Here is a 26,052-nt window from a genome sequence, read left to right on the forward strand (position 1 = left end):
CCACTCGGAAAGAGATCAGTAGAAGAGGACAGACGGAAAAGCTTACGCAGTGGTTTTGCAAGAGTTGAAGAACACCTCTTTAGAAGAAAAGCGGGGATACGATCCGGGCCAGAACTCTAGCAACTGGCGAAAGAAGATTAGTCACATGGAATAGTTTACGCTTTCAAGTACAGGAGGAGTCATGTCACTCATTGACAGCATCGAATTAGCACCAAACTGTGCTGCAAGCAAATTGACTTTATCAATCGAGCTAACAAAAGAAGTGACTTTGGAAACGGGCGTAGGAACTGACGATGACGTAGTGGTGCGCACATTTTTTTACAATGTTCAAAATAAAATATTCCCTTTTAGAAATACTAAAAACAATCAAAAAACGGATTTTTTAAGGCTAAGTTTAAATTAAAAATATCCCTTAACAATAAATTGTATGATGATTTTGCAAAGTACAAATCTTGCTCTTCTAGATAAAATTTAAATCATTTAACTGTCTTAATTAGTCTCTGAGATTTTTCATTATTTATGAGTCTTTATTTGAATCTATGTATGTGATGTTTTGAGAAAACCTTGAATTTGATACTTGCACATTTTTGAATTGTACGGTTTAGACTTAATATTTAGTGCTGATTTCAAATAGAAGCTTTAATTTTAACTTTATGCTGAAGTATAATACATATTTGAACATTGTTTTTATTTTTTTTCATAAAATGAATATAAAAAGGTGGTTAAATTTTTAGTGCCAAAGTTGAATGTGAACCAAATCTAAACGTCAAGTTTTTTTCTGCATTTCATTTGAATAACTCAATTTAAACCATGGAAAGATACACAATCTAGCAACGCGTTAAGGTCATTCAGGATGTTCGCGATAGTGTGGCTTAAGAGCCGTCCACCTCAGCTTGTCGTCGTGCCTAACAATTACACCACTCACGCTCGTAGTCGTTGAGGAATATTATGAAAACTTGCAGATACAAGCTCAAAAGGGGTTCAAAGGACTCATGAACTAAAGCCTTTTGATCATTTCAAGCGTCGTCAATGGTCAAAATGATAGCAAAAAATGGCAACAGTTGATGCTCCATTTTCGAAGAAAATCATGTTCATTGATGAGGCTCATTTTCACCTCAATTGGTTCGTCAATAAGCAGAATTGACGCATTTGGTCGAATGATAATCCAAGAGCGATCGTCAACAGGTCCTGGTCGGTCAGGCAGTTACTGTGAATGGTGTTTGCTATCGTGAGATGATAACAAACTTTGTATGGTCTGATTTGCAACACCTAGATGTGAACGATATGTGGTTTCAACAGGACTGTTAACCTTGCTACACAGCTAACGAAACAATGGCTCTTTTGCGCGATAAATTAATTAGGCGTGTTATCTCACGTGGTGGCGATGTCAATTGGCCGCCAAGATCATGCTCCAGCTTCATCAAAAATTGGAACCATAGGATAAAGGCCCCGGCGGCCATTTGGCCTATATATAATAAAAAGAAATGATAGTATATTTTTAATTTGTGTTTTATTCAAAATCAACATCGGCTTTTAAGATTTAACAATCCTTTATAAGTCTATTGATAATTTGTTTACACAAATTTTGTTTACTTTACGTTTATAAGAAAAGTGCAAGAAATTTTCAAAAAGTGTGATATCTCTCCTACAATTAACTTACTATTTTGACCCATACAATACTTCGACCCCAAAAAAAAAAAAAAAAACATTCATGGGTGTTGACAAAATTCGGAAAGAGACAAATTTTAAACCCACATAACAAGTAGTATTTTCATCTTTAAGTAGAGATATCCATAGTTTGTATTACACTTTTGTTATTTGTATTACATACAAGGGCGGATCCAGACTTTTAATCAGGGGGAGGGGGGCGGTGGTGTTGTTGACACACTTAGAAGAGTTTTTAATCGCCACTTTAAAATGTTCTTTAATGTTCTGTAAAGAAGGCTAACAAAATTAAAATAATATAATGTGCATCTTCACATTACATTTACACATTTTAAGGTATAAAGTGACAACTTTAGTTATAAAATTATATAAAAGTGTGTTCTAACTTTTTAATTTGGATGACTCACTACATATGAAAGCATTCCAAGCTTTCAACAGTTTAGAAAACATGCATATTCAAGAGCTACAGTAGTTTAGAGGGTTTTTGGTGCATTTCACACAGAACTGTAGGAAATTGTTTCGAAAACGTTTTTCAAAAAGAATATAATCTTTTCTTGTTTCCGTTTCTAATACTGCGAAGAACTCTACAAAAATTCAAAAACCCAGAAAATGAGAGAGGATCTGATATGAATTTTTTTTCGTAGTTTTTTTTCGAATACAATTTTCTGGATTCTATTATTACTATCACTATCAGTCTGCTACTCATAGAAGATAGAAAATATTTTGATCTTAGAGGAGTCATCAAAACTTGAAAATTGTAGAGACAAAAATGTTTGGTTCTTGGATTTAAGGATATAGGTGAATTTAAGTACATAATTATTCTAAAAATTAAATAAAAACAAATTGAGACAAGCAAATAAGTAGGGACTAAACTTTTGTGTGGCACTCACAAATTATACGTTTCAAAATCTCTTTTTACTTCAAATTAAAAAGATTCGAAGCCTTTATATCAATAGATATGAAACGTTTATTATCTTCTTAAATTTGACATTAGTTTAACAAAAATGTCACTTTTACTGTTTTTGGGACATTTATATTATTGAAATTCTTGTTTAAATCTCAATTCTAGAGCATTCAAAACAAATTCACTTCAAAAAGTAGGTTTATTTAATTTTTTAAGATCTTAAAAGTTTTTGTATTCAATAAAAAAAAAAACAATTTTGAAAGAAATAAAATGCACGTTTAGGTCGCTAAAACTTGCAAATGTCTTAGAAAAAATCTGTTTAAAAATATTTATGATATTTTAAGATTTAAAAATGTATCTGCAAACTAATTTTTTCTCAAAATTTGAAATACCATTTTATTCCTCAAAAAAACTAGATTTACTTATTTTTGTTTAGGAAATCAATAGAGCTGTTTATTTTAATTGATTTTTACATATACAATTTTTAAGTTTTGTGTGCAGTTGTTAAGTGCTTATTAAGGGTACTCTTCTGGATCAGTACCGAATTATGTTTTTCTTCTAGAAAGAAGCATTAGGGACAAATTTAGAAAGTTTCGAATTTTCGTATGAAAAAAAGCTTTTTTCTACTTTTCTACCATCGTAATGTCATGTTTGATTAAAAACTCGAGATCGAAATTTTTTACGAATTACGAATTTTTGAGACGCAATTGAAAGCAAGTTTCAGGATTTAAAGGAAACTTATTATCAATTTGACCATCTCTTATTCAAGGTTTCTTTTTAAGAAACTGAATATTTGCTATTTTCTTAGAAACAAATTTTATGAAATTAATTTAAAGCAATACTAAAGTTTTTCGACATTCTAAATTGAGTGAAGACAAAATTTTACTTGTTTTTGACAGTAAACCAATTTTAGGAAAATGTCGATAAATTACTAACAAATCTTTATTTATACTCATATGACCCCCACCCTTTGAAACGTCCATTGGTCAAAAGTTGATAAATTTGTGCTGCGTTATTGAAAAGGAATGAATTTCCGGTTGATATTATGTTCTTGGCCCAGTTCTCTGTCAAATGTAGTATTTTTGGCAAACAAAGTTCAAGGAAGTAAAATATAAATTTTGTTTTCATATTTAAAAAACAAATAATTAAATTTATAATGGGAGTTATGTCTATTAACGCAATACGATAGTTTTGAATTCAGGGCAGTTCCTGGGAAAATACAAACAAAATTATTTGCCAAGGAAGGGGGGAGGGTTTGTCATGAGCCCTTTGACCCATCCTCTGGATCCGCCATTAAATACCTAATGATTTTTAAAAACAGGATAACGAATAAAGAAAGAAATAAATAAATTAAAATTCTTCGGTATAACTTGGTTTCACAAAACACGACATAATAACATTGGACAATTTTCAATGATGTAAAAATGTTCAAAATAATCTTCTAAAAATGACCTTACAATCAAATAAGGTCAATCTCCAAAAATATTGAAAAACGACTAATTGAAACGCTCTCTAGTAAAATTTGTAACCTTAAATTAAGTTTGAAGGTCACACATATCTACATATATTAAACGCATCTAATTAAAAGGAACATCAATAACCCAATGAATGCATTGTATACTAATTTGAACCGTCTTATTGAAATGACTTTACAAGTCAAGTGAAAAAATGTCATATATTTAACATTTGACTAAATGGAATGAAATAAATTAATTCAATATTAAATCTAGAAAAAAAAAAAACAATAATGAAAAAGCTATAAAACAAAATTCATTCACAAATAGAAGATGTAAAAGTTACCATGGGTTCTCTGGATCAATCTTTCTATTTGTAGGTAAATTAAAATTCATACGCATAAAATATAATATAATCATTTCTAAGAATCTAAAAAAAGATTATCAAAACTTTCTCCAATATACATAAATCTCAGTAGAACTCGTTCTCTAAATATGACTTTTAACACCGATTAAAAGTAAATTTAAACTAGAAGTGAAAAAATAAAAATCTTACAGAATTTCAATTGTTTATTTATTATAAAGTAATTAGATCCACATTCACTAATAATTCAAACAATTTCACCTAAAGGTACAAAATTATAATAATTTCTCTTATTGTTTTGTTGTTTGTTTGTGGAACTTAAGAGAAATGTGCAATTCCCTACATAAAGTTATTTCAGTTCTCTTAAGTAAACATACAAAATATGAGCCGTGTTAGAGCTAAATATTTGATTGCATAATATAACATTAGCGACGTCATGCGTTGCCGAACTTGGCTTCGTCATCTTTATCATAGGTAGCAGGTATAGAGCTCAACTATTTAACACAACACTTTGTTAGCACAGTTCCGTTGCTATTTATCTAAGCGCCTTGGTACAAAATATAACTTTACCTTTCAATGTGAATATTCAAGCTGGATATTGTATAAAATACGAACTATTGTTTCAAACAAGCTTGACCTCTCCTCCAGAATGCGAAGAAAACTTCCTATATAAGCCATGAATCTCTAAATAAACGGTTAAGATTAAATCAAAATTCATGGGATGTATAGCCCACTCACTACTGCATTAAGACCCACTTAAATCAAGACTTAAATAAATAAATGAGGTGTCGCAACTATCTTTTGAGAACTAGGGCCTATTGACTTACAACTCTCAACCATTCCTGTGTGCGAGTATTGTTGTCAGGAATGGAGGGGACCTATAGTTTCAAGGCGATTCCGAACGGCTAATTTTAGAAAGCACTTTTCATGAGAAGAATTACTCTTGAAGGATCTATCATTTCCTCGGAAAAGGCAGTACCCGTGAAAAAAATCTTAAGTTGACACAGGCAGGGTTTGAACCCAAGACCTCTAGCATTATAGTCTAGCGAACTAACCATCACGCCACGGGTAATACTATCAAGACTTAGTACAATATTATTTCTTCGGATTCTCTATTGAATCTTCTTAATTTCATAATAAACTGATACAAAAAAGCTTGAAAAAGAAAACAGTTCGACGTCGCGTCTAAGGTTTGCATTTTTAGGCTTATGAATCATAATCCTTTTAATATTAGAGAATATTTGGATTGGATTAGGCCCATCATAGTTAGTTATAAATTAGCGCCATGAAATTTGACTAAGTCATTGTAAATTTGTGACCCTGCCCCAAAGAGAATATTATATTTTTGGCTTACTCTTAGAGCCTTTTAACAAGACAAGCTTTTGGAATGACAATCAAGCGACCCTGTCCGTCGTCTGTACGTGCCAGACACGTATGCCATTTGAAAAATTGAATATTTTTCAATAGTTTCACTGTTTCCTTGTTTCTCACACTGTGTGGAAAGAGTTTTTTGTTTTGTCTTAATCCACAGCTTTAACGAACTGTAGTGTGCAGACAAAGACCACCACTCATGAGTGTTGCAGATACCTTTTTCGTTGTTGGTATCTATGCCTCCACAATGATTACTCACAAAAAATCTTTTCTTGTAATAGTAGAGTGATATAGTAGTTGTTTCATACACGAGTATGTGCATACCTACCTAACCTAAGCTTAGGCCTCTTTACGCCACTTAAACTTGGGACTGGTTAATTGGGTTTTCATTTTCGTTTTCGGTATACACTCGACATCGACACAATACCAATTGCGCTCTCCAGATGCACACCGACTTGTAATCGAATTGGATATCGGTATCGGATGGTTTTCTTGAGTAGGTAAAGTCGCGTCTCGTCGTCGTCGTTGTGGAGTGCAATTTCAAAAAAGAGACCAACTTTTAAGATCATTCGTTAAAAGAAGGCGCAGACAAGCAGACCTTAATGTTTTGGCTTAAAATTCACATAGAATTTAAACGGACGAAGTTTGACTAACTCGCGTGCACTCGAGCCAAACCAGAGTGATTGCAACAGAAGTTTCGGTGAGGAAGTTTGTACGTGCTAAGTGCGGCCAACGCCATTATTGTTGGGGCTTTCAATCGAATCGTACTATCGGTTATTGTGTTATTTCTTCTTTTTACGAAAGATAGAAAGTATCTATGTGCAAATATGTGAAAGATAGTGAAATTGAGGAAGTGAATTGAAGATACAAAAAAAGAAAATTTAAAATACATAAATAGAAAGAATCGAATCTTTTTTGAAGTTTATTAAAATTAAGAAAACAAAATAAATCATGGTTCTTTCGCCAATATTGGGAGCGGCAGCTAAATTTGCACCAGCAATTGGTGGCGCTCTCTTTAAGGCAAGTGCTGCATCAAAAGTTGCAGCAACTGCAGGAATTGCTGCAGGTGCTTCGGGGCTTGGTGTAGCTGTGGCTGGAGCCATTAAAACAGCAACGGTTATTGGACTGGGCAAACTTACCATTTTGCCATTTTTAATTGCTGCTCTAGCCTATTTCAACTACGACCTCTTTGATCCTGAAAATCGTCCTTTCAATGTGGAAAATATCGATAGGGCTTATGATTTTATTATAATTGGTGGAGGTTCGGCGGGGACGGTTTTGGCTTCGAGACTCTCGGAAATACCACATTGGAAAATTTTACTGCTAGAAGCCGGTGGACATGAGACAGAAATATCAGATGTTCCGCTGCTGTCACTTTATTTGCATAAGAGCAAAATGGATTGGAAATATAGGTGAGCATGATTAAAAGATACAATGTTATGATTGATTTATATGTAACTTAGGTATTCTCTTTTGATTCACGTTTTGGGGAAACATACAAAGTTTCTTTTTTCTTTGGCCAAAATATGAAATGAAATCAAAATATAACTGATCATCATCATCAAAAGGTTTAAACCTTAAAAGGAAACAAATAAATTTCGATAAATTGCGTAATTTTTTAAACAACAAAATTTAAATATGTTCCTCTGCTTCGGAGGAGGACGCGATTTGAATTCAAGCACGTGTTGTTATGTCTCTTTTGCATACACCAACAAATGTACATATATCTAAGACTTTATGGCACTTAAGGTGGTAATAGACACGTTAAGCTAAGTGTTTTTATGTCTTCATTGCAACATGTCTGTGTTATTGTTGCGACAATTTATACCGGCTTATAGGTCAGGTTTATGTTATTTTTATTTTTATCATTCGAAACGACATTCATAGATACACATTTGAGATTGAAGAACGTTTTTACTTTTTTTTTGGAGGTGAAAGTAGCAAGTAAGTTTTGTTTTACAATTACGAAATACTTAAATATTTTGTTAATTGCGATTTAATTCAGTGCATACAAAACAAACTCAAAAAATGGAGAAATTCAAGTTCGTGCCTCAAGTCTTTTGTTTAAATTTATAGATCATTTGTTTGCTTAGGATTTGGCTGGGTTTTTGAATTAAGTATTCAGTGCAGATATTTTTTGTTTTTCAATTTTATAACAATAGATTAGCAGGCAAAAGATTAAAAAGGATAACGTTTCGTTCAAATTAGTAATTCCAATTTAATGGATAGTACAATAATTAAAAGTTACACATTTTCAGAGTCGTTTAAATTTTGTCTAAGTCTAATAAGGGCCGCTCCAGTAATCCTTCCATAAACGTTTGGAAACACTTTCGTTTGTTGTTGGTGGAATTTAAGGAAATGAATAATTTCAAAACATTTGTTTAGTACCCAAAAAGTTAATATCAAACAAATGATCAGTTATTTACTCTGTTCTTGCAAGAATCTATAAATTCTCCAATGTGTAGGAATTTTTGCAATGGTACACTGGACGTTTACATGCTTTCCATGTTTTTTGTTTATTTATTAGCAATGTTTTCTCTATTTTAGTCTGAACGCTATAGATAAGGCTCAATTCTTCGGTAGGTTAAAATACTTAATTCTTAGAGTACAATGAAATTTAAAATTCATAGATGACATAGAAAGGGATCGAACCCAACACCTCTGTCATGACAGTCCAACGCAATAACCATCATGCCACGGGTACTGCTAGTTTAAAATTTTGGTCGTGAAACAAACACACATTTATTTATTTATTATTTTATTATAAAACAAATATTTTTATGTTGTACCTAAAATTAATGTGTCTCATTAATTTTGACACGAGTCCACCATAATTATGATTCGCATTTATTTTAAATTAATGAAATGTAATACTACGAAAAAAAATGGCTAGGTACTGATATCAAATATGGAATTCTTCTTGTTTTTCGCTGTAATTTCTTATACCACAATACCAAACAACCAGTTACATAATTACCCAGTCAGTCGGAAAATACGAACAACAGCAACCAAATGTTGCAGATACACTTGATACTTGTTTCTTGGCATTTAGATGCAACGAGAAATCTTCAGCAAAAAATTGCAGAAGGAATTCGATCAAAACTGTTGAGGACATGTCTTCGTACGTGCAAAAGCGCACATCATGAAGATATTTTTTGCATTTTATTAAAAATGATCGAAATTAATTTCTCAAGGCATTAATTGTTTTTCAACTTGTTTTTGTTTCACTTTTTCCTTGTATAGCTTTTTCCAATATACAATATACATACCCCAATCACATCAGGATCTGGGTCAGCAACTTTTTTGGTTTTGTCTTTCGGATTGGTAATTCCATGAAAAGTAGGCCAATCGAAAGGAACCCACTTTTCCAGTTTGCAGAATTCCAAGCATGAATATATTTAAGTTGCGTTAGAAAATGACGCACAAAGTGTCCCGTAAAAAGAGATTGTATCTCTTTATGTGGATTTTGTTTCTATTTCTATTTTTATTTTCATTTTGTTTGTCTTTGCTCGTTCATTTAACACTCAGAAACCGTCAAGTTAAGTAACAACCAAAAGTTGCACATGGTTGGAGTTTTGATATATAAAGTATTTTTATTTTCTTTAATTTATTAAGAAAAAGTGTCAGAGCGAACGTTATGATACTTACCTCCAGGAAAAAATCACTTCTTTAATGCTAGAGTGCAGATGTGACAGTCTATCTTTTGGTGTCTATAAACAAAATATTTTTTTTCTTTCCGTTCGCATTTAAAAGCTTCAGTGATTTTGTTCCTTAAAAATAATTCAACGGAAATTGTTTTGATTTTAATTTTGCTTTCTAAACAGTAGATCCCGTTTAAATTCGGTCAAAGTGAAAAATTAAAATGCTTATTTCTTGTATCGGAATCGCTTAAGAGACAGTCGATTATGAATAGTTCAAAATTGTAATGCCAAAAACCATAATCTAAATATAAAGCCTTTAACTCAAAGTTATTATCCATCATTTTATGTGCTTTCAAATTTATAAGCGACTTAGTCATTGAACAGAAAAAATAAATGAATTTAATGTGTGATGATTACAAAAAAAAAAAATACGTTGACCCACTTTAATTTGAGATGAATCATTTATGGCTTGAAAAGTATTTAAATTTAGATAAATATGTAGATTAATGATAAAAAAGCGTTTGTATATTTTACCTCTATCACAACAAGTTTTAATAGCTCTAGTGAATATCTGCAACGGATATGGTTGAATTTATGATTTACTTTTTACAGATCAAAAATGTTCTCACACAATTAATTAAAAACATAAAATGCAGTTTAAATGGAGACATCAGGAGCTAGTGGATAAATTAAAAAAATAAATTGGGTAGTGCAACAATCCGTTGAGAACTAGGGCCTATTGAATTACAACACTCAACCATTCTTGTGTGTGTGCACTGTTGTCAGGGATGGAGGGGGCCTACAGTTTTAAGCCGAATCCGAACGGCTTATTTGATAAAGCACTTTTCATGACAAGAATTACTCTTGGAGAATTTGTCAATTCCTCGGAAGAGGCAGTACCCTTGAAAAAAACTTTAGATGGCATAGGCAGGGATCGAACCCAAGACTTCTGGCATTATAGTTCAACGCACTAGCCATCATGCCGCGGGTACTACCAATAGTTATCCAATAGTGGATAAATTGTAATTGTGAAATTCCAGTAAATGGCCAATTAATAGTTTCAATGTTTTAAGTGAAAAAGTCACTTGGTAATGTGAAGATGATGGACTTCCTAAAAGTGTAAGAAAGCCACAAGCTTGTTTCTACAAGGCACGTTTTTAAATTAGCTGCAGAATAATGTTACGAGACATTTGTATGAGACCCATGTTTACCTTATATTCCCGAGTTACTCTGAAAATGCAGAAATGTTTTCCTGAAGATCAAATCCCTTACTTTAAAGTCTTTTTTTTTTAAGGAAATATTGAGAATTTGTTTTTGTTTAACAATACATTTTTATTATCATTTTAAATTTTATTTCAGCCGAGGCTTTTCTCCTTTCTTGTGAGAGGTACGTGACATTTTTGACAAAATATCGGCAGATTGCGTTTGTGTAGATCATGATTGTAGTGGCGAAGTATTGGCTTTATATATGAGAAATATCACAAAATAATAAAGCACTGTAGGAACATATAGTTATTTTAAGGTTTCTGGATTAAAAGATCGACATTATTCCCTTATTTCATACTCTTTTGACATTTTGTTTCCGCCTCATCCTACTTTTTACCCTGCAAATAACAGGGCCAATCCTTCAACCATAGATTTATATCTGACAAATATGCCGGGGTTGTTTACTGAATCTATGGTTTTAAATGAGATGAGCTCGGACCACTTACCTGTAGCTATTAGTACTTTCACTTCACCTCTAAGTGGGAGAAGTGAAATTTTTGATTTCAAAAATGCTAATTGGTTAACATTTAAAAGGCGGATGAGAGCAAAGCTGAGTAATATTCCTGATATTTCAAATGTAAATTTTAATCAATCTCAAATCTATCAAAATATTGCTTTATTCACATCTGCTTTTGTTAAAAGTGTTGAAAGCTCTGTGCCTTAAAAAAAGATCAAACTTGGTAGTACTAATGTCTGTACCTAAAAAAAGATCAAACTTGGAAGTACTAATGTCTTACCTAGTAATTTAATGGAACTGATTAAAATACGGAATAGCTACAGAACCAGGTGGACAAGGTTTTTATCCCAACGAAATGAAAATTCTTAATGCCTTCATTAAAGAAGGCATATCAAAATTCATAAATAATTCCTGGAACCAAAAACTATTAGGAGTGGAAAAATCTAGCAAACCATTTTGGAATGTAGTAAGAGTAATTAAAAGTCGTAAATCCCACATTCCCGCACTCAAGATAGGAAATGGCAAATGCACTGGTTGAAACATTTTGTAACCATAGGTAACATTTCTGTGGAATCGCTAGTTTCAAACTCAATTGATTGCATTAACACTAGTGCTGCTAACAATACTATAGATCAGATTACAACTGACGATATAAGACATTTTGATTTCTTTGAACGCACGAAAGTCAGTGGGCTTTGACAAACTCAAAAACGTGTATTTAAAACACCTTCCCATATCAGGATTTATATTTTTACAATCATTGTTTAACTCTTGTCTTCAGCTTGGGTATTTTCCAAGCGAATAGAAAGTTGCTAAGGTTATTCCTATTTTAAAACCTGGAAAAATTGCAACTATGCCGGCAAACTACAGACCAATAAGTTTACTGAGCTCCTTAAGCAAGTGCTTTGAAAAATTAATTTAAAAAAAATTATGATCTTTATTGACCGGAATAATATTTTACCCCCTGAACAGTTTAATTTTCGGCGTTTTCATAGCACTGTTCTGTTCATCAAGTCCATCGAATTAGAAACATATCAAGAGAATTTTTTGTATTGGAAAATTTACAGTTATGATATTGCTTGACGTAGAAAAGGCATTTGATTCTGTTTGGCATGACGGACTTCTTCGCAAGATGTTTGCTCTTAATTTTCCCATGTACCTAATACAAATTGTAAACTCCTTTTTGTACTCAAGAAAATGTAAAGCGTCTGTGAACAACTTTGTATCTGATATGTTTACTTGTGTGGCAGGTGTTCCTCAGGGTTCTGTTTTGGGTCCGATTCTTTACACTATTTTCACTCATGACTTTCCTACACTCCAAAACTGTGAGACAGCTATTTTCGCAGACGATACATGTATATTTATCACAGATTCAATTGCCACAGTGAAGTTGCCATTGTTTTATTAAAAAGAATTTAGTTCACAATCTGTTACCAATTGTGAAAACAAATGTTTTTGAATCAATTGGCATTGAAATTTCACTAAAGGACAATTCTAAATTTAAAATAATATCTATATAGGTACTTCCCCGGTGGAGCACCAAATGCAAAAAAGATTAGTTTCTTTAAAAGTGACTTAAGAAAACTAGTAAGAAATGATTCAAAATTCTGAATTGCAGACATCGTTCTTGGGGTTACACAACAGCAAATAAATGGGGGAATTTACTTTTTGATTTCATCACCAGGAACCCTAATTGCAGACATCGTTCTTGGGGTTGCACAACAGCAAATAAATGGGGGAATTTACTTTTTGATTTCATCACCAGGAACCCTATTTGCTTGCTAAATCCCAATGGTCCAACATATTTTCCAGCTAATAAAAAGGCTTCACCTTCAACAATAGATTTGATGTTAGCAAATTGTGTAGTACTAGTCACACAACCAATTACTATACATGCTCTTAGTTCCGACCATGTACCTTTGAAATGTGATATTTTTTTGAGTGGTAAAAGATCAAATGTGCAATATTTAGTTTTAAGAAACTCAAATTGGGATATGGAGATACTCCTTGTGAACTAGAAAATATAAGTCATAATCAACAAGTAGAGGAAAAGGTTGAAATTATAACTAAAAGTATTTTGGATAGTATTGAAGTCCCAAAAAATCAATAACATAACAACGGTAATTCCTGGTTATATAATTAATAACAAAAAGCAAAGAAACTATATAAGAAGAAAATGGGCTAAGTTCAAACATGATAATGACTTTTATTTAATGAAAAATTTTACGAAGAAAATATCCTTAGAAACAACTCTTGGAACAATAAGCTCAGTTCCCTTGAGCCAAATTCTAAACCTTTTTGGAACATCGCCAAGGTCTTAAAAAACAAGATCCATAACTCATCTTTAAAATAATGATTGTCTCATTGTTACGCATGAAGAAAAATCAAACATTTTTGCTGATACATTTGCGCAAAACTTCAACAATCCTATGTTTGCACAAGTAAGAACGGTAACAAATGGAGTTACTGATTCGGTAAATATTTTGAGAAATACAGTAATGCCCTTACCGGCAGACGTCTATGTTTCAGGAGAAGATATTGAGTATTTTATTAGCAATTTGCGAATAAAAAAATCTGCAGGTTTTGACAGCATACAAAATATTTACTTGAAGGAGCTAACAAAAATTGCTATCCGTTTTATTTGCGTCATAGTTAACGCTTGAATCAAATTGCAGTACTTCCCAGAAACTTGGAAGATGGCAAGAATTATCCCTATACTTAAACCAGGAAAACCACTAAATAAAGCTAGTAGCTATCGTCCAATAAGTCTTTTAAGCAACCTTAGTAAAATGTTAGAAAAAGTGATTAAAGCTAAGCTATTAAATTTTCTTGAAAACAACCAGTTTGGATTTAGAGAAGGACATAATACTTCTCATCAAGTTTTACGTATATGTAATCATGTTAAAGATAAATTTTCTGTAAAGCAATCTACAGGTCTTGTACTCTTAGATGCAGAAAAAGCATTTGACATTATATGGCATGAAGGAATTCTTTACAAATTCAAACTCTTTGGCTGTCCGGATTATATTATTAAGTTTGTTCAAAGCTTTTTGCAAGGAAGAACATTCAAAATAAACTTAAATAATATTTGTTCTAGTTCCAAAAATATATATTCCGGAGTTCCGCAAAGATCAATTTTAGGACCTCTCTTATACATTGTTTATGTCTCCGATTTACTAAACCTTCTTAACTGCAAAATAGCTAAGTTCGCTGATGACACTGCTATATTTAGCTCAAATTAGGGTATAATATTGAAAGTTCTCTTCAATACACAGTTGATACTATACTTCAATACTTTGAATCATGGAAGATAAAGATTAACGCAGAGAAAACAAAAGCTATCTTTTTTACTAGAAATAGAAAATCCTGTTTCTTGCCAAGTTCATTGATATCTATTAACGGTTCCATCAAGTGCAAATCTTCTGCAAAATATTTAGGAGTAACACTAGATACAAAACTAACCTTTGGCTTACATATCCAGGAAATAATTAAAAAGATTAACTTAACAATTAAAATACTGGTATACATTTATCAATCGAAAATCTATGTTGAGTAAAGAAAATAAACTTTTAATTTACAAAGCTATATTTCAGGCAATAATGTTTTATGGTTCAATAGCATGGGCTAATTGTGCAATCAGTCATATTCGTAGGTTACAAACATCGCAAAATAAAATTTTGAAAATGATGTTTAATCTTCCTTGGCATTTTTTAATATAGAAATGATATCTAGTCGAACTGCTTAACTTAAGGAAAAATATAACATTTCTTGCATATCTTCTGACAATGCCTTAATATCAGACCCAGCGTCATAGATTTAGCACTTTTTTTCACACTTCAGAATTTCAGAAAGTAGTAAGCTTATAGCAAGCTACGAATCAGAGGCTCATCATAAGTGCATGTGTTAGTTGTTAGTAAAAAATAATACAAATATAGCCTAACACACGCACAAAATTCAAAACAAAATTAGCATTTAACTATTACAGAACAAAAAATTACGATAGCGGAGCACTGGTTCTAAACAATGATTTTAATCCCACCTTATTTAAATTTAAATCTATCGATGAACAGTTTAAGTTCTATAAAATGCTCATTCGACTTAAAGCTTCATTCTTGCCATAGTTAGTTCTATGGAAGTCAATATGCATAAAATCAAACGTGCGCAGTTGATGAGTTCCGCCCCGGTAATTCAAATGAACAGTAGATAGCAAATAAGGTGCATGAATTTCACCATTAATGAGTTGATGAAAAAATACTAAGTCATTGGGAAAGACTGAAGACTTATACATGCCTTTGAAGAAGCTGAATACGATGTTCATAGGGAGGCAGATCATAAGGATCTTCCCAAGGACGACCCCTTAGGGCAAAGCCAATGAAATTATGTTGAATTGATTCAATACGTTTTCTATGAATTTCGTAATAGGGAGTCCATACCTGCGAAGCAAATTCAAGATGAGGACGAACATGGCAATTATACAAAGAAAGGGTAACATAGGGATCATTGAACTCCTTTGCCCAGCGTTTTACAAAACCAAGCATACAACTTGCGTTATTAATAATAAAATTAATGTGATGTGTAAACTCTAAGTTTGAACAGAAATGTACACCTAAATCTTTCAATGTGGAGACACGACAGAGTTTTTGCTGTTATATACAGTAGTCAAATACGTTACTGATTAGTTTTTTAGTGAAAGTTATAGTCTGGCATTTTAAAGGGTTGAGTAAGAGGCTATTTTTCCCACACCAAAATGTGAAACTATCAATGTCGGCTTGTAAAAGAATACGATCATGGTTTGACTTTATTATTTTGAAAATCTTCATATCGTCAGCAAAAATAAAAAGTTCACTTGAGCGTAGACATGACGATACATCGTTAATAGACAGGATGAACAAAAACGGGCCAAGATGGCTTCCCTGGGGAACACCAGATTGAGCAACAAAAGGTTCAGAATGACAATTTCTAAATTTTACCTCGTAGGATCTGTTTTTAAGGTATGACTTAAGGAAAATGGTGGAAAACCAAGAGCCTTAAGTTTAAATTAAATAATTCCGTGGCTAAGTTGGTCAAAAGCTTTAGAGAAGTCAGTGTATACACAGTCAACTTCATAACCTTGTTCTAAAGCGTTTGAACATATGTTTGAGAATGTGAGGAGATTAGTAACGGTTTATCTTTTTTTCACAAAACCATGTTGCTGTTCGCAAATGATATTTTTACTAAAATATGCTACGCTTTCACAAACAACTTGTTCAAATACTTTAGGAATGCAAGAAAGCTTTGCAATGGGCCTGTAGTTGCTTATATCCGACTTGTTACCTTTCTTGAAAATTGGTGTAAGAAATGACTTCTTCCATATACTGGGAAATTTGCCTGTTTTTAGAGAAAGTTTGAATAAAAACGTAAGGGGTTCAACTAAAGCATTACTACACTTTTTTAGTACTATCGGGGGAATACCATCAGGACCGGCTGAGCAGTCATCATTCAACGCAGATAAAAGATCAAGGACCGTACTCTGTAGCACAGGTATGTGACTACAGCTAGTTTGCGAAAAAGTGTGATTATTATGAAAATATACTTCATCAACTTCTTGAGGGCTATCAACAAATGACTCACGGAAATTCGTCGCGAAAGCGTTACAGATATCAAAAGTTTTATCTAACGAAAGGTTCTTGTAAGTGAAGTTAACTGGAAAGCCATCTGATTTTTTCTTTGAGTTTACAAAATTCCAAAATTTTTTAGGATTCTCTTTCAAAGAGGTGCCCATATCAATAACATAACAAGCATATAAATAATTAGAAAGAGATTTAAATTGGTTAAAGAGTTCAACATATAAAGAGAAGTTGACTGGAGACAGAGTTTTGAGATACGTTTTCCATGCTTTATTTCTTTTGTTACGCAGTAAACGCAATTCTTTCATGTACCAAGGATGGCTAAAGTTTGTATTTCTTGATTTCTTTATCGGTACATTTTTTTCAAAACAACAATTAAGGATCCTATAAAAAGGTGAAACTGCTTCGTCAATGTTAGAGAATGCTAGTGTATCAGCAATTCCAGAAATGGTTAAATCTTCAGACAACTGCTGGAAATTGGCTCTTCTGAAATCAAAATTATATAAGCAATCAAAAGAATTACTGTGATTAGTAAGGTGATTACTTAAGTCAAAAAAAATGTCCAAAGGGGGGTGATATTTGTCAATATTAGTAATTCCTGATGTAGATTCTAGAACAAGAGTACTAAGCGTCAGAAGAAAAGACTAAATCGAGAATTCGATTTTTTGAGTTTTTAATACAGCTTGTTTGCTGTAAGTCAGTAAGAAGGACTTTATCGAGAAGAGATAGTTCCATTTGTGAAGAAGAAGGAGAGGCTTCAAGGCAGGATTCGTCTTCGGATGGAATCCAGTCAATGTGTGGTAAATTAAAATCACCTAAAAGTAAGATATTGGTGTCAGAGCTGGACAAATTTATAAGATAGTCTAATGCCAAGGAGAGATCGTTATAAACAGACTCAAAACTTTTTGGAGGAATGTAAACGTTTAAAATGAAAAAAGTCTTAGTCTGTACCATTATCTTTACACATACCAGTTCAATTGATAATACAAATGGAAAAGATACAGAAGAAGAAAAATATGTATTTTTTACCGCTATGAGAACACCTCCACCTAAATCTTTTGCATTACCAACATGACGATCTTTTCTGTAAACTTCGAACTCTTGACTAAAAAGTTTTGTGTCGGAAAAGCTTGAATTAAGCCACGTTTCTGTCAAAACGAATACGTCGCGTGGAAATGATTGGGAGTTAAGAAAAATGTCAGTAGTCTTGCTACGAAGCCCCCTTACGTTTTGGTAGAAGAGCGTAAGCCTGTTAAGTTTTTTGATTTGTTTTTCAAAGAAACACCCTGTTTTTGGCTTTGGGTAAATTCTTTGACTAAAGTCTCTGCTGGCCATATAATTGGGTTGCAAATAGAATCAAAGTAAGTGGGATTCGTTATTAATTTAAAAGAGGAAACAAAGCTTTTTGGTTTACTGATCTTAGTACACCTGATAGATGAGCTGGAAGGTATGCTCTTGGTAGATACTAAGTGGGAAGTTATATCTTCTGGCGTAGTAACTGGGTCCAGACGAGATATAAAAATTATTTTTGGTTTGGAGACAGCTTTGATAGGGATGACGTTGTTTATTACAGTTCCTGTAACGGTGTCACTATTTGAAGCTAAATCTAAGCCAACAATTTGAGGCATATTGGGAGTTCCGGTGGGATCTGTAGGTATTGGAGTGATGTTGACATTTGTTCTTTTTGATGGTGGGGTAGAATTTCTAGCAGGTTCAGAGTTTTCTCGGCTTCTTTTCTTAGACTTTTTCTTTTGTTTCTCAGGTACACTTTCTGCGTTATTAACACCAGAACCTGATTGGGCGAGAATATCTTCACATGTAGAAGAGAAAGTAATGGGAATAGGCTGTGCCAAATCATTAGTCGAAGTAGAACTATCGACCATGATATTGGTTACAGAGTATGCATTTAATTTGCAAACTGCGGTGTTGAAAGACTTGAGTAGCTCTTCAAAATCTTTAGAAAGTTTTAAAATGTCAGCCTTAAAAGAAGACATTTTAAAAGCTAGTTGAGATACAGAGAGCTTACGGCAGTCGTGACAGTACCAGTAAGCAAATTTAGAATTGGCTATTTTTTCAATGAAAGCGTTGGTTGAACCAACGCATTTTGCATGGTAAAGATTACCACAGGGTCCGAAACAGGCAAATAGAGGATTATTATTAGCACCCTCTTGGCAGTTTTTATTGTAGCAATCCATATTTCCTAAGGAGTGTTAAAATAAATAATAATAATAATAATAAAAAAAATATATAGATAAAATGATATTTAAATTAAAAATAATAAAAAAAAAATAATTTAAAAAAAAATTACCACGGGAAGCGGGACTCGTATCTACGATCTTCAACAGAAGTCTCAATTAAACTTTAATTGTTTATTAAGTCTTCTATTCCGTATATGCATATTTTTATCTATGAAATTACTTATTAGTTTATTTATTTATTTTTAACTCTATGCATATATTTATTTGTTATTTAATTTGATTTTATAGATTCATTTACGTATTTATTTATTTGTTTCATTTTTTGTATGTATTCATTTATTTATTTATTTACTTATTTATTATTATTTATTTATTTACTGTTTAATTTGTGTAATTATTCATTTTTGCTGATATATGTTTCGTTTATTATTTATCTGTACATTTGCATTGGAACTATTGTTTTTATTTATCATTTTCATTTGATTATTTGTTAAGGTTTCTGTTTTTGTTTTCCCTTTTTTTTATTTCAATTTAAAACTGATAAATGTTCAATAATCTAGTTACATCAGATAAATCACTAGCATAATGTACTTATTATATGTAAAAATTATTATGTAAGATGCATTGTTAGATGTTTTACTTGTGTGCAACCCCTTTTCTCATTTTTTCTATAACACGCACTATTATTGTTATTATTTATCTTTTTTTTTTAATTAACGAAGGTTTTTTCAATTATATTTGTATTTGTAAAAAAACTACTCATAAAAAAACTCATCAATTGGCAATAGTAAGATAGCATAAATCAATCTCTGTACATTGTGCAATATAGGTAAGAAAGAAGTGTGATATTTTGGCCACAATACAAACTATTATTATTATTATTATACAAAATAAGTGTATATCTTATCGGTTTATTTAAAGTAACTATTTGGTAATATAAGAACGACTGATCACTGTGGAAGACAAAACTAGAGTGAGTGTTTATTGCATTAAATAGAATTGATTAGGTTTACAATAACATGATTTTAATAGCTTACAAAAGAGAAAAGTAAGAGAGATGAGATATAAATGTATATAAATGATCTTTCAATAAGACGTGTTAATATTGTTGAATATTCTCAACACCATTATTTTTGTATGTTTAATTATTTACTTTGAAACAGCCATAAACTGACACCGTTTTTAATGCCTTTTCAACACGACTGTCAAATTTCTACTATTTCGGCCAAAAGGAAAGTACATTTGAAAAAAAGTAAACAAAATTATTGCACATTTTATAAACAATTTTTGCAGCTAAAAAGATCATTAAATTGGTAAGAAATGCACTCATTAAAACACCATTCGAGAGCATATGCAACTCACGCTACGATTGCATCAAATTATTGACTATAATAAAAACTAAAGTCATTGAAATTAATAAACATAATTGAATACAACCCTATACATAAAACACACAAGACACGAAAAAGCTTTTACAAAACCTAAGTGTAGATATTTACGGCATGTGCCTTTAAAACTGATTGAAAACTTTTTGGATTACATTAAAAATAAAATAATATCCCCCAAAAAATGCAAAACACAAACAAATTCACAAAATTAGATAAAATAAAATCAAATTTTCCTTAGTTACTTTCCAGTAAAAAAAATTAAAAAAGTTCAAAAGCCTCATTTTCATTATAAACTTCCACTTCAAATAAAATAAATAAAATAATTACAACTGCCATTGACCCTGAATTTTATTGCGTGACTTACACAATGATATGAATTATACAGTAGATTATTTTAAGAATGCAAGATTTTTAACAAAAAACCAATGCAATTCAATAGTAAACGAAAGAGTTGAGGTTAAAACCCAATTTCTCCAAACAAATATAAATGGGAGATGAAGGTGTTTTTGATGAATGATGAACAGTGACAAAGAAGGCTTATCTGTGACATTGACATATTATTGTTAAAATTAACAACTTTTACCAAACAGAATGGATTACCATCACGAAATCGTTAGGTATAAGTAAATTGCCTATTCATAAATATAAAAACCGAACTAGACTTAAGACTTAAATTTATTATTCATCATTATTGTGACATACTCGTATGTCTACTAACAGCTTCTGATAAAATGTGAAGCAGAAAAAGTTGTAGAAGTAGCATCAACAACAACCTACATACATATAAAAACGATAATCGGGAAGTTTTGATAGGTTTTTTGGGAGATATGTGTTTTAATTTGACAAGGTTAGCATTAGTTATCGTCTTGTATTTTTTTGTATTTAAGGTAAACATGGGCAGGTGAAATGTGTACGATTAAAAGGTCAGTCATAGGCGTGTCTAGCACTTGTCGATAATTATTGCAACATCGGAAATTTTGTGTTTTTTTGTCATTGATTCTCCACTGAATGAGTAATACAAAAATAGTAAACTTCTGTTTATTTTGTTTGATATTCAAAAACCGAAGATTGTTAGTGGGATACAAAAATTATGAAATTTCTTTATTTCAAGATGAGAAGTTGTAATTTTACGGTGGTAATCTCAATAAAATGTAAACATAAGTTTAAAACCAACACAAATGTGAGTAACTTAGCTTGTTGAAGTCTTGAAGTCGAGTCGTAAAGAAAATGATTGATAGATGGGGCAATATGTAATGCTTGTCAATGAACTCGGTTAGCATATAGCTCAGGCACATCGACTTTAAAGTACCCGTAGACAGGTTTACTCTATTCGTTTGTGTATCTTACCAGGTGCAACAAATGCAGAAGTGAATGTGGCACAGAGGAGTTGCAACAATATGCACTTATGAAGTAATGACATAGTTTTTCTTGCAATTGTTTCTAGTTTATTATACTGTCGAACATATTTCCCTCTTTTTTTATTCCATTTCACGTCTCATTTCCTTTTGAGGTCTTGATGCAAATGCACATCAAAGTGACCTTGCGACCATTAATATAACGACCTATCTTTTGTATTTGATTGCGTTTGGAAGGCTATTGAGTGTAGGTCAACATATAAACAAGTTAAGTCATTTTGGAATGAAAGTATTAAAAAGCGAATGTGAATTATCGGACAAAAGGATTGTGTTAGGGGCCTTGAAGACTGAACACAAATATATTACAGGTATAAGGTTTGAATTTGAATGATTTGGTTTGATTTAATATTAGGTACTTTGCGTTTTACACAATGAAAAATGAAGAGGATTCAGTTTGATAATAGAAGACTTTTAGCCCGTTTCTTGAAATTATTTTAGATTAGTAAGCTCTTGATTAAACACATGGCCGATAAACTATGTCTTAAAGAAATGGAGAAACCCTGTTTTAATATGAAAACTTTCAATTTTGCTGATCCCTAATTTTATAAGCTAATAGACAATTTTCTTTTTTCTAAAAATATTTAAATTTGTACTGATTTTTCTATATATCATCTTTCAGAACCCAACCTCAACCAACAGCTTGTCAGGCTATGAAGGATAAACGATGTTGTTGGACTCGTGGCAAAGTGATTGGTGGCAGCTCTGTACTCAATACTATGCTCTACATTCGTGGTAATCGTCGAGATTTCGATCAATGGGCATCATTTGGCAACGAAGGCTGGGGATATGAAGACATTTTGCCTTACTTTAGAAAATCTCAAGACCAACGAAATCCATATTTGGCAAAAAACACACGATATCATGGAACAGGTTAGTAAAATCATATAAATACAATAGACTTCCTTAAATTAACATAAATATGGGTTCTTCTCAAAAGGTGGTCTCTGGACAGTACAGGACAGTCCATACAACACTCCAATTGGGCCAGCTTTTCTTCAGGCTGGCGAAGAGATGGGTTATGATATTGTTGATGTGAATGGAGCTCAACAAACTGGTTTTGCTTTTTATCAATTTAACATGCGACGAGGATCAAGAGCCTCTACGGCCAAGTCATTTCTTCGACCGGCCAGGTTGAGGAAGAATCTCCACGTGGCTCTTTTTTCCCATGTCACTAAGGTCCTCACCGATCCACACACAAAACGTGCCACTGGAGTACAATTCATCCGAAATGGTCAACTTCAACATGTTTATGCAACACGAGAGGTAATTCTATCTGGCGGTGCTATTGGAACACCACACATTATGATGCTCTCTGGGCTGGGAAATGCAGACGAACTAAGTCGAGTTGGTATACCAGTGGTGCAACATCTGCCCGGTGTTGGTCAGAATCTTCAAGACCACATAGCTGTCGGAGGATTAGCATTTCTCATTGATCAACCGATCTCCATTGTTATGAAAAGAATGGTCAACGTCAATACAGCCCTGCGCTATGCCGTTACTGAAGACGGTCCTTTGACATCAAGTGTGGGCCTAGAAGCTGTAGCTTTTGTGAACACCAAATATGCAAACTCTTCGGACGATTGGCCTGACATAAATTTCATGATGACAAGCGCTTCTGTTATGTCCGACGGAGGCACTCAGGTGAAAACAGCCCATGGCCTCACAGACGAATTCTATGAAGAAGTATTTGGAGAGGTCACAAATAGGGACGTCTTTGGAATCTTTCCCATGCTGCTGCGGCCCAAGAGTAGGGGATACATGAAGTTGGCTTCGAAAAATCCTCTTCGATACCCACTTATTTATCACAACTACCTCACACATCCCGATGATGTGAACGTTCTTCGGGAAGGTGTCAAAACGGCCATTGCTGTGGGAGAAACACTGGCAATGAAACGCTTCGGGGCACGTTTCTGGAGCAAGAAACTGCCCAACTGCAAGCATCTACCTCATTTTACTGACGAGTACTGGAACTGTGCCATCCGTCAGTACACCATGACAATCTACCACATGTCAGGCTCGGCCAAAATGGGACTTCCATCTGATCCACTAGCAGTTGTAGACCCCGACCTGAGGGTTTACGGAGTCCCTGGCCTACGAGTCATTGACGCTAGTATAATGCCGACCATTACAAACGGTAACATTCATGCTCCCGTTGTTATGATCGCTGAAAAAGGAGCCGACTTAATAAAGGATCTTTGGCTCCAACCGACTGTGTACGGAAGAACGAAAAGGTCTATAAATGTCGGTGGTTATGTTAATGTTACAGACGATAATATTGAGCAATTCATATTGCCACCTAGAAGATTCGGGACGTAGCGAATCAAGTAGAATATAATCTGAAAGCATATTTTGTGACCATTGTTATCGTTGGTATTTATGTTCATTTTTTTCGTTTTAAGTTAAGATGATTACCTACCTACCTAATACTAAAAATGTAGATAGTTAAAATATAATTTGTTGTTAAAGTTTAATTATTGTGCGATATGATATTTTTTAGAAATTAGAATATAAGTTGTTATTAATGTGTCTGTTAGGTTTTTTATTTATGAATGGGCGAATGTTCAATTTGTTTTTTAAGTTTAAGCAAATAAAGAATAAAAAATTGTAAAACAAACAAAGATCAAACTACATAAATTAATGTCTTTTTTTTACGTCGTCTATAGGTTCTAAAAGTCGAACCCAAACATTTATTTTATAGTTTAAATAAGATGTTATTAGTAAAATACCATGAAATTTAAATTTTCTTGATATTATATTTTACCAAGCTAGTTTATGTTTACCATAGTGTAGACCTGGGGATATTCTTTGAAGAAAACGTACCTGAAATACAAAGAAAAAATAAGTTATAAAAATATGAAAAATTTGTAATAACTTAAATTAGAGACGGAGACATGTTAATGTTTGTTATTGTTCTTTTTTCAATAAATGACAAAAAAAAACAATAAACGATATTGTTAAGGAAATTCCAAAAAACCCTCTAAACAAGCTACTTCTATACAGTATATAGTAGTAGAAATTTATCACGGTTTTTCCTTCAAAGCTTTTTTAATACGTGCAATTTCCCAACAATTGTTTTGTTCTCAACAACTTCATTCAAGTGAAATACCAAACCAATCTAAATTCAATCTAAAAATGAGATTATAACATTCTCATTGTTTAAAATTTTTTAAATTATTTTGTTTGTTGAGGTCGACTTTAAATTGTATTACAAAAAGAAACTGAAATCAAATCCTTTGAAGGGAACATTAAGTTTCAGTTTCAAGAAGCTCGATTAAGTACAACGTAGTTAAAATTTTACATAATTTCTTCATTTTTTAAAGTGTACATACGAGTAGTTTTAAGACCATATAGTTCTTCAATGTATTGAAAATAAAGATTGGATTTGTTGACCTCACTTTGAGATTACAATAATACAATCAACAATAATTGTATATAAGAAATATTGCAATTTAAAATATTTGATTAACTCATTCAATTAATCAAAGAAACTAGAAAATTATTTTAGGTTCAAAATAGTTTTTAATGCTGATTTCATTTGAAAGTATTTGTTGAGTTATTTTATCGGGCACATTAAACGGATCATTTACTCTTCTTAATACTTGTTTTATGGTGTATCAATAAAAAGTCTGTAAATCTTGTAATAGATTGTTAGTTTTTCAAACAATTTTAAATCGAAAGTTAGATCTTCTCATGTGTAGCCATGATACAGTTTCATGAAACCAAATTTCGAACAACTTAAAAGATGCGAATGGTTTGTGCAATAACCACGCAACAATGTTAAAAGTCTATCTCAATACTTCACTGAGAACAGATTATATCGTCGCTCGCCGTTATCTTAAAACTCCCTTAGTCCATTTGTTGCGTTTTGAGGTATTTGTATTTAAAGTTTGAAATCAATATGAAAATAAATAGATTCTTGGAGTTTTAATTCTTTATAATTTAAAAATGGTGCATCGTAGACCCTAGGCAGTAGAGAGTTTTGAGAAATATATTTGTCATTTGCATGAACTTAGTGTATTTATTTCATTTTTATTGATCTACTTGGTCAGCCAGAAGAAGGAGGAAGTGTTGTAGGAACTTTACACTATTTTCTTGCAAACATTTTCGAACACAAAAAAAGTAAAAGTAGTACTTGTACTTTTAACGTTGCGTTCTCCAAACTATAACTTGTTCAACGTATTTGAATCAAATTGAATCTTAGTTTCATTTGTATAATACTAAAAATATGCAATAAATTATCGTTTTAGAAATATGTATTTTATATGTACGCTTATTGAAGACAACAACCCAAAACAAAAATCACCTTCACCACAAATAAATAAT

The 26,052-nt window shown here is 32.3% G+C and overlaps 2 protein-coding genes across 5 annotated transcripts in view; one reads left to right on the top strand and one right to left on the bottom strand.

The window, feature by feature from the left end:
• The window catches only part of LOC129946406 (flotillin-2), a 393,620-nt gene that overhangs the window by 116,646 nt on the left and 250,922 nt on the right, over positions 1 to 26,052 (bottom strand). The gene's annotated exons all lie outside the window — the stretch shown is intronic.
• LOC129946396 (glucose dehydrogenase [FAD, quinone]) lies at positions 5,883 to 24,600 on the top strand. Its single transcript, XM_056056566.1, has 3 exons — positions 5,883 to 7,170; positions 22,349 to 22,599; positions 22,667 to 24,600. The coding sequence occupies exons 1-3, from the start codon at positions 6,710 to 6,712 to the stop codon at positions 24,043 to 24,045; spliced, it is 2,091 nt and encodes a 696-aa protein (XP_055912541.1). The 5' UTR covers positions 5,883 to 6,709; the 3' UTR covers positions 24,046 to 24,600.

Source organism: Eupeodes corollae, chromosome 2, assembly GCF_945859685.1.
Source record: "Eupeodes corollae chromosome 2, idEupCoro1.1, whole genome shotgun sequence".
NCBI lineage: Eukaryota > Metazoa > Arthropoda > Insecta > Diptera > Syrphidae > Eupeodes > Eupeodes corollae.